This window comes from Pteropus alecto, unplaced genomic scaffold (genome assembly GCF_000325575.1).
Source record: "Pteropus alecto unplaced genomic scaffold, ASM32557v1 scaffold338, whole genome shotgun sequence".
NCBI lineage: Eukaryota > Metazoa > Chordata > Mammalia > Chiroptera > Pteropodidae > Pteropus > Pteropus alecto.
Window position 1 is genome coordinate 4,566,483 of NW_006441995.1, and position 16,688 is coordinate 4,583,170.

The 16,688-nt window shown below is 33.4% G+C and overlaps 2 protein-coding genes across 2 annotated transcripts in view; one reads left to right on the forward strand and one right to left on the reverse strand.

The window, feature by feature from the left end:
- The window catches only part of CCDC152 (coiled-coil domain containing 152), a 27,195-nt gene extending 16,350 nt beyond the window's left edge, over positions 1-10,845 (forward strand). The window contains exons 4-8 of the mRNA XM_006919518.1: positions 1,278-1,342; positions 4,340-4,442; positions 7,401-7,528; positions 9,320-9,403; positions 9,975-10,845. Of these exons, the coding sequence (XP_006919580.1) occupies positions 1,278-1,342; positions 4,340-4,442; positions 7,401-7,528; positions 9,320-9,403; positions 9,975-10,124 (530 nt within the window). The 3' untranslated portion in view covers positions 10,125-10,845. The remainder of the gene's footprint in view (positions 1-1,277; positions 1,343-4,339; positions 4,443-7,400; positions 7,529-9,319; positions 9,404-9,974) is intronic.
- Positions 10,846-11,102: 257 nt separating this feature from the next.
- The window catches only part of SELENOP (selenoprotein P), a 10,220-nt gene continuing 4,634 nt past the window's right edge, over positions 11,103-16,688 (reverse strand). The window contains exons 3-6 of the mRNA XM_015595338.2: positions 16,358-16,570; positions 14,970-15,087; positions 12,355-12,471; positions 11,103-11,612 (exon numbers count right to left, since the gene is read on the reverse strand). Coding sequence (XP_015450824.1) covers positions 11,103-11,612; positions 12,355-12,471; positions 14,970-15,087; positions 16,358-16,570 — 958 coding nt within the window. The remainder of the gene's footprint in view (positions 11,613-12,354; positions 12,472-14,969; positions 15,088-16,357; positions 16,571-16,688) is intronic.

Here is a 16,688-nt window from a genome sequence, read left to right on the forward strand (position 1 = left end):
TGAATAATAGTGTGCTCAATACCCCCATTTTCTCACCTTCACTTAGTCTTCAACTAAAACAATTGGATATCTCCCAAAGTTTTAATTCAAAGTTCTTTCACTTGATCTTTTTTATTGCATGTATTGCCATTGATTATAACCCCTTTAACCTCTGTTTTCTTAATACCACCCTCTCCTGCATCTCTGGATACTTCTCAGTCTTCTTCATAGGATTGAAGGAAGTCTTCTTCTTCCTTTGGCCACTCCTAAATGTTTCTTGGCCTACCAGATATGTTCCCCTGGATATCTCTACCATTTCAAATTTAGCATCATAAAGATCTAGCTAGATTCATTATTTCACTCCTAAAAATCTTTCCCTTTTAATTTTTCCCAAACTGTTGAAGATTTTTCAGTTACCCAAACCAGAAACCTAGAAAGCAAAGTTTCCCCTTTCTCTTTTGCCTCTGCTATCCAGTCAGTCACTAAGTCCTCTGGTAATTTTATCATTTAGTTATTTTCATTTTCCATTTGTCTCCTACTGCCACTGGCCTAATTCAGGCTCCTATTATTTCTTACTTAATGTATCTTTACTGATATCCATTCTTCTAGAGTCAAAACCCTTCCATTCATCCTCTGCACTGCCAGATAATGTTTTTAACATATATAACTAATCATTTCACTACACTGTTCAAAATTCTTTAATGACTCTATAACATATAAAATTAAATTTAAAATAATTCACACAGAATATGCCTACCTCCTATTATGGCCCCAACCTATTTAGCACATCCTCCTCACAGTTTAAGCCCCAACAATATGGTACTTGAATTGTAATTTCCCCAAATTTGCTATACTCACTCGAGCCCAAAGTCTTCTGTACAGTTTTCTGTATCTGAAATGCCCTCCTCCAACATGGGGTAATAAGCCTTATCATTTAAGTCTCTGCCCAAGTGGTTCCTCTTCTGAACACCCTTTCCTGACTTCAGCCTGACTTAGGCCTTACATCCACAAGTATCCATGCTGTTTCAGACACACTCCCATGACAGAGCAATTATCATAACATCATAACTACCTCCACATCTGTCTCATCAAGAGGCTGTAAGTTCTTTGAAAAGCAATAATTTTTTATGTTTCAATATTGCCACAGTCGTGCACTCTGTGCACGTGTAGTAGACATGTAGTAGATGCTGTTTGCATGTGTTGAATGCATACATGAATGAAAACTTGAAATGTTAAACATTCCCATATTAATTGAAAAGTGCTATATATTGGGATGCTCTTTGATGATTTTTACACAGGTGAAAATGAACAACTAAAAAGAAATGCTGATATTATGAAAGAAAAGTTAAAATCTCATGAACAGGTGAGTTTATGTATCTTTATATCAATGAAATCCCTCCCTGTAGAGCATTTATCTTTACGAATTAGAAAAAAAAGCAGTTGTTTTCTTTAATAAAGACAGCCAAAATTTATAGAGTAAATATATGTGTGTGCCAGAATTTTTGATAAATAGAAATTTTGAGAGCCCTAGTACTTTTGCAGACTATAATGCACTAATATATCACTTGTACTTTTTCTTTCTGCCAAAAAAAGATGCAACTATTTTGCTACATATTTTTATTATGTTAATAGTTTTTACTCTAGAGTATACTCTATTAATTAGTACTTTTAAACTTTTTTTTTACTATAAAGTAAATCACTCTTTAATCTTTATGATTTGAGTAATCTCTTGCAATTGTATTGAACAATCTAAATGAAAGGAGCATTTTATGTGCATCACCAATTAATTCTCTTCCCAAGGGCCACCATACCCTCTGCGACTTTTTCTTTTCTTCTTTAAGAACAACATAGTGATAGCAATTATAAAACATGTAACACTGTTACTAGCACATAAAAGGTGCTCAGTAAATGTCAGTTCCCACTTCTCTACCCTTTGAGAGGTTTATTATGCTAATTTTTCTCATCTTTCAAGAGCCAATATGTCAAACTTTAGCAGACCTAAGATTTCCAAAACTCAGGTTTGATCTTTATCAAGCTTAGAACTTCAGCCTGAAGGATAACCTCTAAATTTAATCTGATTTCTCACTTGAAGAACTTCTAAAGAAACACAAACTAATTCAAAAACCCTACGAGGGCTTCTGGGTAATTCTCAGGAGTATGCATAATGTCAGTCTGTGCTCTTGAAAAAGGTAGCTTCTCATCACCAATTTTGAGATAATTTAAATATCTCCGGAATGTATCCCACCTTTTTTTCTTTTTCTTTACCCCTTTCTTTTACTCTTTCCTATCCTTTCCATATGTTGCCTCTAGAACTAACAGTAGATGAAATCAGGGTGTAATTTAGGCAGAGAGAAGGGGAAGACATTTTTGCCTACTTTTTCTTCTAAAATGTCAAGCCATAAAACATTGCTTTGTTTAGAATACCATAGGAATTTTCAGGATGGTGGAAATTAGTGAGAAAACACCACAACCCAAGATTTGGAACATCTTAATTAGCTGCTGTCCAAGGCAAACTCAAGATGACCTCAATCCAATGAAAATTCTCTAGTACAAAACTCCAGGCACATCCAAAACATGTGGAGAACCACACTGCCTAGAAAGAAACTCAGGAGGTACCTAATGGTCATATTTATGAGACTGGGAGAGGTTTTTTAATTTGTTGACAGAGAATCCTTAAGTTTTCTAATAACAAAAATACAATAGCCAGAAGCTATTCCTTGGCATTTAAAGTTCCCAAGGAGGCAAATGGAAAGAAAGCACCAAGAAGAACTTATTGGGACTCGTTCCCTTTAGAATGGAGGGATTAGGGCTCATACAAGCTAAAGTGAGGGAGAAGAACCTAGTGAGATACTGCCTGGCCCCAGCCCAGACATTAAGATAGTCTTCATGCCTGAAGATTGGAGTGAAAATTCTGAGTCTTACCAAATTAACGGAAGCATTCCACTTTAGTGGCGGCATCTTCAGGTGGCAAAGTCAATGAGGAATGAAAAGATAGATAAATTTGTCTTTTATTTTTCCTTAGAGCAGCAAGTGCTTAGAGCAACCAGTTGAGTCAGTAATTGCCCATTTAGTAATTTAGACACATTCAAATGAAAAATGGAGATTTATGAGATTCACCCCTACATTTACCTGCTAAGCTTTAATCAAAGCCAATGGTTGGATAGATTTGGCTATTCTTGAAAGTTGCCTGGCAGGATACGTAGTGCAAGTAGGAATCTAGACTATATCCCTTTGAATTTATGTAATCTGGATGAACGCATCTCCATATTTAGTTATAGCCATTCAAGCCAATATATCTTGACTTTCTTTTTACTTCCTCAGTACCACCAAATATCTACTAAAAGCTGTGAACTCTCTCTGAGAAAAATGTTCAAGGGTACACACGCATGTATAATTTTGCATACAATTTCAGGAAGTTAATGGATCCTTGAAAGCCCATTCACTGAGTCTAAGCTAAGAACTTCTGACTTAAATAATTCTTATTGGCACTCATTTATTCAACAAATATATATCAAGAGATATACCCTAGGAGTGGGGAATACAACAGTGATTAAAAACAAAGTTTCTACCTTTGCGTTTAGAGGCTTTTCTTGACCTCTTGCCTTCATTAGTCTCTTTTTTACTATCATACTTCACTATTCTTCCTGCTTTTCTTTTCTTCTGCCTGTGAGTGATTTCTTTATGTAAGAGCATACCACTGGTAAAATTGTAAATTTTATCTTTGGAGACTTTTCTCTCTCAATGTCCCTCTCCATATTAACATAAGTCACTTCCATGCTTCAACAATCGAAGAAGCTAATCTCAGGCACCTGCTGAGCACTTTTCAAATCCCAAATCCATCCTTTTCTAGCCTCTCATACAGCTAACCCTTAACATGGGTAGTGCTTAACTTCCTTCTGAGAATTAGAGATGTTTATATAATTTTCAGAAACAGAAGTTCAGCCCACATTCAAAGAGGTTCATCCTGCATTAGGGTAAGCTTACTGGCTATTGAACAATGCCTACTGTTAGCTCTAAAGTATAACTTTGGCTTTGATTGGACGTATTTTACTGTTGTCATGGCATTTATTCATACAATTAAGCAAAATATTTTAAGCATCTATGATATGCTAAACACTGGTGATGAGTATTTAGAAAAAAAAGATAAAAGACATTGTCTCTCAATGGTATTTATCTCCTTGGACCAGAAATTGATCCTTCTCAAAGCTGATTATTCAAATAACAATATCTTTCCCTTCTAACTATGATTACATATAAAAAAACTATGATTACATATAAAATTAGAAAAATTTACCTTCTAATTTAAAAAATTGTGTACATATCTTTAAACCAAAGAATGAATATTTTTTTTAATCTTTAGGAATATAAGAGTACTATTGCCAAACTTATGAGTGAAATGAAAATCAAAGAGGAGGGACATAAGATAGAAATAAGGAAACTTTATCAGGATATGCAGAAAAAAGGTAAGTATTTTTAATTTACTGAATTCTAAGATATCATAAATTAAATGCATATATAAACTTTTTTCAGTAATAGCCAGTATTCTTGAATGAACACTACCTTAACACCTTTTAATTTAGGTTTTTTACTTTTCTAAATATTGATGTGACATAAATTACAACATTTCTAAATTGGATTCATAATGTTTGCACTTCATATTATTTAATATGAAATAGTCGATGTCCTTATAAAATTAATATAAAATGTATAATTAACTTTGATATGTATATACTCAGCATATTGAATATCATTTCACTAATGAAATTTTCTTTCTTCAGTAAAGTGGACCTGAACTTATGTTGAGAGTTAACTAGTTTCAGAAGGATATTAAAAACCTTTTTTAATGAGACTGTATTTATGTATATCATATGCAAAAATCAACTTAAAATGGATGACTGGTCTAAATGGAAAGCCACATCTATAAAACTGCTAAAAGAATGCAAAGAGGATAATCTTTGTGACCTTGAGTTAGGCACAATTTCTTGGAAAGTAACAAAAAGCACAAAACATTTTTTTCCTTATTAGAAAAAAAGTTCTAAATTGAACTTTACCAAAATTATTAACTTCTGTCCTTCAACACTATTAAGAAAATGAAAAGACAGGCCACAGGCTGGGAGATAATACCGGCAAATACCTATCTGATAAAGAACTTATATCCAAATATAAAAGAACTCTAACAACTTAATAATAGAAGTCAAACAACCTAACAAGGAAATGAGTAAAATATTTGGACACTTCCCTTGAGATATACAGATGGAAAATAAGCACATGAAAAAATGTTCAGCGTAATTAGTGAGTAGGAAAATGCAGCTTAAAACCATGAGATACCACTTTGAGCCCCTTAGAACTGATAAAATCTTAAAAACTATCAATAACAAGTGTTGATAAGGATATGGAAGTACTGGAACTCTGATACCTTACTGGTGGGACTATAAAATTATATAGCTACTTTAGAAAAGAATTTTGCAACTTCTTTGGGTCCTCTAAGAAGCAGGGGACATATAGAAAATTCCTATATGTTTATAAATTATTTATAAATAACCTGTGGATCAAAGTAGAAATCCTAAAGGAAGTTAGAAAAGATTTTGAAATGAATTACCTAGACTACATATCAAAACTGTGGGGCAATGATAAAGCTGTGTTTATGGGTAAATTTATAGCCTTAAATACACATGTTGGAAAATGTGAAAAGTCAATTACCTAAATACCTATATCGAGAGGTTAGAAGAAAAAAATCAAATTAAGCCCAAAGAAATTAGAAAGAAGGAAGTCAGATATTAATGAAATTACAAACATATACATAATAAAGAGAATCAGATCCAAAATTTTTTGAAAAGACTAATAAAATTGATTAACTCCCACCAAGACTAATCAAGAAAAGTGGATAAAGTAAAAATAATCAATATCAGGAATAAAAAAGCACTTCAGACTTTAAAAAGTGAATGACCTCCATAATTAACTGCATAATGAATACCTTTGTGGCAATAAATTTGAAGTTTTTGATGAATTAGACATTGTCGAGGGAAAAAACACACAAGAAAAAAAATCTGAATTGTTCTATGTCTATTAAAGAAATTAAGTCTATTACAAACATTTTTCTCATAAAGAAAATTCCAGGCTCAGATGGCTTTCCTGGTGAAATTCTACCAAATACTTCTAGAAAAATAATGCCAATCTTACACAGACTCTTTCAGAGGATTAATACAAAAAGAGAGGAAACATTCTCTAGTTCATTTTATAAGGCCAACATAATCTTAACAACAAGACCTTTAAGGGGAATTATGATAAAGAAAATTATATTCCTGTCCTCTAATATAGTATCTGAAGATGGATCCATTTCAGTGCTTTAGTTCTGTTTTAATCACAACTTCTCTGCATTCATATCTTCAATAGTGCTACCTCCAGACACATAATGGATACAGACTGAGTCCAGATGTAGATCTATATTTCTAAGGTTTTTGGATAGCTAAATATATCCTTCTGGACTTTACCTCATCCCAGGCTAAGATGGGACCTTAGTGCTAGGCCCTGCTCCTATATCTTGAATATGGGTAAGGTTGATTGGTGAAGATGGGAAAAATATCCTCTAGACAAAGAGAAAATAAAAGCCAAGATACACAGAGGGGGAGACATGGGCATGCTACGGAATAATAGTCCATATTCCAGCTTTTCTTTGCACTACACAGAAAGGTTTAGAAAGAGAAAGGCCAAAAACTGTGGCTAGTGCCGGATTCTTTGACTTCTTGAATTGCCAGGCTAAAAAAATGGGAAGTGATCGAAGGTTTTTGAGAAAGTGATGGCCATACTTGGAGGTATGCTTTAAGAAGACTAACCTAGCAACAGTATTTAGTGGGGTAGAGACAGGCGATAGTCTAGACAAAGTCCAGCTGAGGAAAAATGAGGCCCGAAACTAAGTAAATAGTAGATTAGTTAGGGATTGAGTTATTATTTGGGGGGCTTGTCATAAACTAATTGACTTTTTTCTTCTTAAAATCAAAGATTTCCTTGAGGCTTTTATCCTAGATGATATGGTGTCAATTACAGTAATAAGGAAATTGAGAGAAGAGAAAGTTTGATGAAGCATAAAGACATAGTATGAATATCAGAGAGGCCTAATTATATTGAATAGAGTATAGCAGGTACTTGATGTAGCTCTAGAGTCCTCCGGTAATTTGGGGTCTTCCATACCTAGGAACCTAGGCTTTGTATCCTTCTTTAACCACTAAATCTATTTATTCTCTAGGGGCTTGTCAAAAATATCTAAAAGCTACCCTGCACATAAACAATTTCTAAAATACTATATGTTTTGACCAATAAAATTTACTTTCTTTTGGCTTATTTAAAATACTAAAGAAATATAAGCTTATAAGAGTTTTAACATGTTAAGGCAAATTGATTTTATTTGTTTCTGTTTTATTCAGTTGAATTAAATGAAGAAAAGAATAAAGTACTGATAGAGAAAAAAGAAGTGGAAATTTCAGAGTTAAATGAAAAGTTAAGAACTCAAGAAAAGGAAAAACAGAATGAAATCATCAAACTACAGCTAGAGGTGAATATTTAAGATTCTGCTAAATTTGAGGATGCATCCCTTAGTCTCGACCATACTTTGGTTATTTTTCATCACGGTGAGATAAATTTCAGGAATAAAAACACCTCTGTGAGAGGGCTTCACTCAAACTCATTCTCCATCACATACAATGCTCAAACCCGGTACAACTGTTAGCTTACACTGACTTTCAGCTCTTGGCCTGAAGGTGGGACTCTTCAGTCACTCAAAAGGTCTTGGTTTCCGGAGAGGGTATTGTTTCCTCTGAGAACAGGGGTCAAGTAATTCAGGGACTTGTATTTTACAGCTGAGCCTATGCAGACAGTCACAGGATTACCATTCCAGCTGTGGGGAGAGTGTTTCTAATCCTTAACATTACTCTCTGCTCAGCAGAAATTGTGGAATCCTGGTGAACCAACTAGAAATTCCTTTTTCTTTATTTAGAATAAAAAGAGACAAATTTCTTCCTAATAAATACGTAGAAAAATATATATCAGAGGGACAGACAAACCAGATATTTAAAAAATTTTTTTCAAGTGAATTCAAATAGGGCATCTCAAAGGTTTCAGTTCTTGGCTGGAAAACCTTTTCAGTAGGTTGTTTAACCAGATGTCAAAATCTCAAAGATATTGCAATTTTGACAATATATTTGTCCTTTAAATTATTTTCTAGGTTTTACCAGCCTCCCTTTCATCATTATTTTATCACTTTCCCCCAGACCTGACTCCCACTTTACCTTATGTTATCAGAATACACAGGCTTAGTTAAGATAACTTACTTTTCATGTTCCTGAAAGTTTGGTAACCCTGGGGTTCTTGGCGAGGTACACAAGGTTGAAGACTGCATAATCATTGAGCAAAAGGGGACTTTGTTGATTTTAGAGGCATTTTGCTGCTGCTACTGCCTTTTGGTCAAGTGAAACCACAAACCACAGAGTGCTAGATGGCCAACTGAGGTACAACAGGCCATGTTTCAAAGTCTACCATCAATTTCTAATCTACTGATTGAAAATGTGCCTTTTGTTTGCCATCCAGGTCCTGGTAACCCAAGTGTATGGTTTGACTGACATACAGAACTCTTTTTGATATTTATTTTCATTGTAATTATCCCTATCTTTACCCAAACTAGACCACAATCTCACAGAGAGTTTATTCTTAGTCCACAGAGAGGGTACACTGAACTCAGCCAGAAAGGGAAAATTATATGGAAGATTTTGCAAAAAAAAAATATGACCTGTAAGAATGGCCTATGAAATTTTTTTTAATCTGACTTGGTTTAATGTCAAACCAGCAAGAGTTCAAACTAAATCAACCAAATCATATCCAAATTCTACTATTCAGCCTCAAAGTCTGTACAGAGGGTATATGAGTTTTTCTCCCATGACTGTTGATACACTACACTTTTAAAGAGGTACAAAGTAACATGAAAATATTTTTATCTTTTAGTTAACTAGATTCTCAACCCTTCTAGCTAGATTCTTAACCCCACATGATAGAAAAACCTGATGTCTTAAGAAAAAGAAGATGCTGACTTCACCCAGAATATCTAAGGTAGTGCCCAGTATTTGGTACTTTTAAAAAGCTCCCCAGGTAATTCTAACATGCAGCCAGGGTTAATCTTGTTTGGGTATTCTTTGTTCTTTCTTAAAGACTTTTCTATCTTCTGTTACACAGAGAATACACTTAAATTACAGATTATATGTCAAAGGATATAATGAATTATATGTATAGAAACAATTATTTCTAATTGTTTAACTAGAATGTCCTCAATAACTTTCTTTTAAATTTAATTCAGTTTGATGCCAAACTAGCAAGAGTTCAAACTAAATCAAAATCATATCCAGATTCTACTGTTTTGCCACAGAGTATCTACAGAAGGGTATGTGAGGTTTTCTTCCTTGACTGTTGCTTAATAAACTTTCTTAGTGTGTTTCCATAAAACTTGTCTAATATTTACCAACGATATACTTAACAGTTTTTCTTAAAATATATCGCAATTAGAAAGATATTAGATTTTGAATAATCTTTAAAGGTCGCTTTCAATTTAAACGAGTGAATTTTAGTGGTAAATTAAAACACTAGCAAAATACTCTCATTGGAGCATCTAAGTAATTCCATAATATACTTTGAACTAAAATTTACTTACTACTCGGAATTCAGGGACTCAGATTTCTTTTTGTTCAACTCTTTTATTTATGGTTTACAATTTCAAGCTATATATTGGGAGAAGGGAACAAGTTAAAACAAATGGTGCTAATAGATGTTTTTGTATCCCTATACCAGTTTTATCCCCATTAAGTCCCACAAAAAGAAAATTATAGATCTTTCAAAATAAGGCATTTTTTAAATACCTACTTAAATTAGAAGTATAGTCTTTGTTGTTTTGTTGTTCTTGCACTTAATCTTATTATTTCTGCATTGCAATAACAAAAAAATTCTGCTCCATTTAGAAGCTTCAACATCTTCAAGAAGAAAAAAACAAGGAAATTGCAGCTCTTCGTAATACCATTCACGATTTAGAGCAACGCCTCTCTCTTGGCAAAGATTCTTACCTTAAATCTACTGGCAAAGATTCTCACCTTAAACGTAAACGGCTTTGAGTACAACAGTAAATTAATTAGTTGCTATTTAACTTCTTGAAAAGCAGTTGAAAATTTTACTTCTATTTAGAGTCAATATAACCTACTGCCTAAATAATAACAATGATAACTTTAAACTTTTTAAATTGAGTTTATTGAAACAAATCCACACTTTTGCCAATTGTGTACTACATTCTTGCTTAATAGTATTAACCATAAAGAAGTTCAGGTTTATAGGACTTAGTTTACCTATTGAACCATCATTGACTATGGAAATACTTTCTAAGCAATCAAGAGATAGACAACATTCTTTTATCTTCCCCCTTACACCTTCAAGACAAGCATTCTCAAATTTTAAAAAGTGTGATACAATGCTAGGTAGAGAAAACAGTATGTAAAGGCTTCATTCATATGTGATAATAAAAATCAAGATATGAGTCTTAGATATAAAAAAGTATAAATGAATATTTAAAATGTAGTCATAGTAAAATACTCATGTTAACTACTTCTAGATCTTAAAAGACAAAATTCACTTCTTTAAAGGTTTAATCAGTTGAAACTAAGGTTAAAAAGACAAAGATAATATTGTTTTGAGAAATAAGTAAAGAAAAAAATGGAAAATGTGTCTTTGTTGTTCTTCCTCCGTTCTAAATTGCTAACTATCCAACAGAAACCCCTAGGTCATAGTTTATGTTCCTGTTCTCATTAATGCAAGTAGAATGCTGGAAAAAGAAAAAAAAAAGACATATTAACCAAATGCTGCAATCACCTATCAGTTGCTTTATAATTTAAAAAAAAATGGTTTGGGTCAAATTTTTCTTTGAAATAAATTTTAAAATTTGGAAGCCAGTATGTAGATTTCTCCATATTTGCACAAATCCAATTCCTATTTTTTGGTTATTTTAATCAGGCAGCTTATAAAAATGCTGGAAATGAAATTGTGTCTAGATTGACTTGGGGAATACTTCTTATTTTAAATATTTAATTTGAAGATCATTTTCATATTTTTGCCTTATTTTTTCAGCTTCAATTGGTGCGGGCTTCTGTGGGCTCGAGCTGCTGACTTGCCTGTCAGGCAGCTGGAGGCAAACGTCACTGTCAAGATTCAATGACATTCTCCTCTGCCCAAAGCCCCTGTCAGCTACATAAGGAGGGGAGTTTTTCTTTACACTGTCAGGTGATTGCAGGCCCTGTTTTTTCAAATATCAGATGTCGACAATGGCAGCAGCAGCTACTAGGAGCCAACTTTGAATCTTTGAGCAACTTACAGAGTAATGGATTTATACATCTCTTTCCACAGAGTTTCTTTTGTGAAAGAGATAGTTGCAAATTTTCACTTTCTGGCGTATAGCAGTCGTTTGAATTACCATGTATTTGTGGGTCCTTGAGCTTATGGTGGTTATGAAGGCCTAGGGGAGGGGGATGCTCAGGTGCACTTAGTGCTTCTGGTTGCTTATTCTCTGAAAGCTGGCCATTCCTAATGTGCTGATGCTCATGCTTGTGATGATGCTGGTGAACGTGATGGTGATGGCGATGGCGATGGCGATGGTGATGATGATCACAAAAACAAAAGACAGACTCCCCACCACCACGTGATAGAGGCCAAAACTCTCTCCACTAGACTGGAGACGTCGGACAGAGGTATCTCTCCTCCACCTTTGCCTCCCGGGCCAGTGCTCAGCAGGTTTCATTAGACCTAATTGATTACACGATGCTGAGTACACAGGATTAGGCTGAAATGTGGCAGATGCTTGGATTACAGAGATGAAGCCTCCTTCGTGAGCCATTGTTTAAATATGAGCAGAACCAGTCCACTCAGCCTCACCTAGGCCACGCTCCAGGCCGTTTCCTCACTGAGACAAATTCTGCTTATTCAAGTCCTCATCTGAATAATAATGGCAAAAGAAGCTCAGGTTGGTTTGGGCGATAATCTTGGAATCGCTTTTAAGATACAGATATGAATCCAGCCTTTTGGTGGAAATAATTTCTTTCCTTCAACCTTTATTTTTAATCTCCGCAAGAAAGCTCCACAGAGTTTCTTTTGTGAAAGAGATAGTTGCAAATTTTCACTTTCTGGCGTATAGCAGTCGTTTGAATTACCATGTATTTGTGGGTCCTTGAGCTTATGGTGGTTATGAAGGCCTAGGGGAGGGGGATGCTCAGGTGCACTTAGTGCTTCTGGTTGCTTATTCTCTGAAAGCTGGCCATTCCTAATGTGCTGATGCTCATGCTTGTGATGATGCTGGTGAACGTGATGGTGATGGCGATGGCGATGGCGATGGTGATGATGATGTGGCTGTGGAGTCTCGGTTGTTTGTTCCACAGTAACCAAAGATACATTTTTACAGATGCCTTCATCTTCCAGGGTCTGGAACAAATTTGTAAATCACTTATCAACACATTTATAGATTTAGCAGGAATCTATGAAAAATGATTTGTAGTGTTTAATACCAACTCATTAATTAGGATTAAACCGGCTTTGTTTTTCTAGCATCGTACTAATGAGAAAAGAATCAGATGTTAATCTCAACACCTAGACTTTTTATTAAAGTTTGATCCCCATCTATACCTAATTATAAAGTGCTGCTAGTGCATATTTGCACTTAAAGAATCCTCAAGCATCTTACAAATTAATATTAATATTCTATACTAGTTAAATCAACAGAATTCAAATTTTCCTTTTCTTATGAAAAGCATTTCCTAAATTTTCAAGAATTCAGAACTTGAGAGGAGAGATACATAAGGTTTAAAAAGAAAGTCAAACCACTGTATTTATATCATCATCAGAAGCAAAACTAAATAAACTGGTGAAAAAAAACTTAAATCAATTGCAATAAAGTCAACCAAACACCAAATCCTAAAAATCAGTTGACCTACATGGAACCTTTTGTACCTGTGTCAACAATGCATCATATCTAATACTATGTTGAGGCAAACTAATTTCTTTCTGGTAATTCAAAAAAAAAGCCAATAAACTGCTCAAAATCAGTAGTTTTCCATATCCCAGCTTATGCCAGGAAATGTGTCAAACTTCACCAAAGCTTTGTCAATGTGTCCCTACTGTAGTGCTGTCAAGTGAAAATAGCAAATGGCTGCCCATTTTCCATTGAGCATATTCCATTCCACGTGAATTTAGTGTTTTAATTTGCTGAAAGTCTTGATTGTTTTGTATGCCCATAAATTATAGCTCAAGGCTTATGGATATAGCAATGTAATATGAAACCTCAACCTAAAGTTACTTGTAAATAAAGTTACAAAATCAACTTGAGAGAAGAAAGTTGTTTGGTTTGGTGTTTTGAAGGTTTTAGACAGTTATAAATTCTATTGGATTTTACCATACAACTACTAGGTGGTACATTTTTTTGGTTATTATTAAATTACTTTTAAGAACTTAATAGTATTTAATTAAAAACTTAAACACAATTTGATAAATGTTTAGAATATGCTGTGTAATATTCTAAATGTTCAATGATTAAACAAACACAATTATAGTAGTATAATTAGTTTCAAGAAACCAATTACCATATTTTATTGATTCTACTATGTATTTTTTTCACATTTTAATATCTTTAAAATCAGAATACATCCTACTATTGATGGCGTTGTAGCCTTGTGTCCTACTTTAACCAACAGCATTTTTTAATAGTGCATAAAATAATGTGTCATATAATTGATGGCATCCAGGGTACAATAAAATAGAAAAACTCCAATTTTATTTGGCATATCAGATACATATGGTACATTATTCTTTTCTACAGGTGATTTGAGCATATTGTAGGAATCGTTACTGCCTTTATTTCAAGATAACTACACATATTTATAACTATTAGGCTTTTGCAAAAATGAAAAATACTGAAATAATCCCAAAATACGAGTAATCAATATACCTAGCATTGATTAAGCACTTGGTAAAAGTTAGACATTGAGTTAATACTTTATTTGCATTATCTCAGTCTCCCCATTTTTAAAAAAAAGAGTAAAATAACCCTCATAGGATTATTGTGAAGATTAAAATGTGAAAAATGACATAACTAAAGTAACCAACCTGTTGTGCTCCTTAGCAACTAAATTAATTAAATGATTCGTTAAAATTTGAGAAGCCTTTTTTTAGAGCTGGGAAAAATCTGAAGGAAGTATAGCTTACAAATAAAATTCAGAATTGTTTTTAAACCTGAGTTTAAATTTTGCCAATCTACCCTATCCAGTAAACATTGTTTGGAATTATTTTCCTCCTCAATGTGAAAGGAGAAAAGTCTAGTTAATAAAAATTAAAATTCCTTGAGTACCTTTTTTATAAACAATATTTAAATATAGTGCTTTCTTATTACAAGGAAGAAATATTCTCGTGTTTATTAGGAAAGAAATATCAGTAATGAGTAGAAAATCTATTCCATTTTGAAGTAAATGCAGTAATCCAACTGCAGAATGGGCAGACGGTGTAAAGTATTCATGGAAAAGCTGACAGTCTTGCTTCCTTGATAAATTAAGTAGTTATCCGGTTATGCTCTCGTGCGAACCACGCTCAGGATATCACACTAATGTTATTTTATGTTGGCAGAGTTCTCTGAGCACTTATACTCACATCACGTCATTTGGCAGTAACAGAAATATGTGATCAATGTTGTTTTTTGTTTTCTAAAATCTTTCTAGATAAAAGTATCAATATGGATCTTGAAAAGATGTTTTAAACTAAAAGTGTATGTTACATAACTGGAAGTATGTATAATTAAAAAAAAATACTGTCGTTTATTTTTAGTATACCATCAGAAACATGGACTAGCTAATTGGTCATGAAGCACTAACTTATTTAGATAACTCTTGAAAGATTTCCTCTTTTCTCCCAGTAAAAATAATTGAGAAAAATACCGTGAGAGAGCAGTTTCCACATTTGTCTTCACAGTAAGCAATCTTAATGGCTTCTTCTACATATAAGAAACTTAAGCTAGAAAAAGGCAAACCAAGGTGATATACAAGACGGCCACATCTAAAAAAAAAAGGACAAATACAATGTCTGTCATTACGATATTTTCTGTGTCATGATGCTACTCGAGCACGGTCTAGAATAGTATTATATAGATTTAATGGTCTTACAACTAAGACACTTTCATGTGTTCAGTAAAATTTCTTCAGTGGGGTCTCAAACAAGCTCCTTGGCCTTGCATACCAGGTCAGGTGGCCATAGCAAGACTACAGTGAGTCTAATCCTAGCATTTTTATGTGTTATAGATAGATCGCTATAAAGCATATCAAAACTGTGTAGTATAGTCAGTGTGACTAAGTCAAATACAATTTTGTAATTGACTTAAAAATTCTACCAATGCCCAAACCACTGACTTATCGTACATTAGGCTCTGCAAATCACATGAGTTTTTCATAACTGCTAAGGCAGCACAAATTACATAGAATAAGATCACAGCATAACGAAAAAATCTTAGAGTCTTGGCCAGTAGCCCATTTACTTAAAAATATATCTGACGCAACAATGTTGAATTATAACAGTTGGCATTCTCAAAAATGGTAGAATTGAAATGTCCTTCTTGCCCACATTTTACCCAGTGTATATGATTTTATGTGAATATCAAAGGATCATACTTTGCAACTGACTAAATTAGAAGTTTGTGGTTCTAAAAGAATGACTTACAATATTAAAAATTATTTAGAGTAAGAACAAGAGGGCCTAGGCCTAAGCAGTGTCTAGCTCACCATCTCTGAAGAGCCAAAAAGAAACAGAGCACCAACTAGGAATGTTAATAATATCAACGAATATATGCACTCAGGTTCCCTCAAAATACAAATGTTTTATTTGTTCATGGAATCAAAGGTAGATTTGTGCTGGTTATATCTAAATAATTAATATACTTTATAGTTAAGAAATTTAGGTATGTAGCATTAAAATTATTAATTAGATTAGAGATAAGCAAATGGTTAGCAAAGTGTGGTTATTCATCTGCAGAATTCTTAGGTTAGAATTGTATGTGATACACAAATTGATTCTTCTTTTTGTTTAACCAGAAAGCCAATTTACAGGGGGGGAAAGTATAGTCACTTTTCTTTATTTCCCTACTGGAATGGTAAATTCTTTTATGTGAAAGAAAATCACTTCAAAAATATGAAAACCAAACATTTTAATGGGCTCACTTTGAAACTGAGTATTTGGTAATAAAATAAAAGCAAATATCTTATCTTAAATCGCTCTCTATTAAATACAGTTATCTTTTATTTTATGGTGTGTGTGTGTGCATGCGTGTACACACCTGTCATATATGAGGAAGTCATCTTTGTTTCCATTTAAGAGAGTCCAGACATCTGTTTGGGTTTCTTCTTGTTGATAAACAGAAATATGCTCTGAAACCTTATTTTTAAGATGCGTATATTTTAATCGAGAAGAGATTCCTTGATGATTAACAATAACATAAGAAATATTAGAAAAACCTTCCTCCTCCAGTTTTACTCGCAAGTCTTCCAAACTAAAATATTTGGGGAAAATACCAAAAAAAAAAAAAAAAAAAAAAAAAAATAATTTAATTTTAAATTAAAAAAAATTAATTTATTTCTTTTATTTTTTTAATTATTTTAATTTTTTAG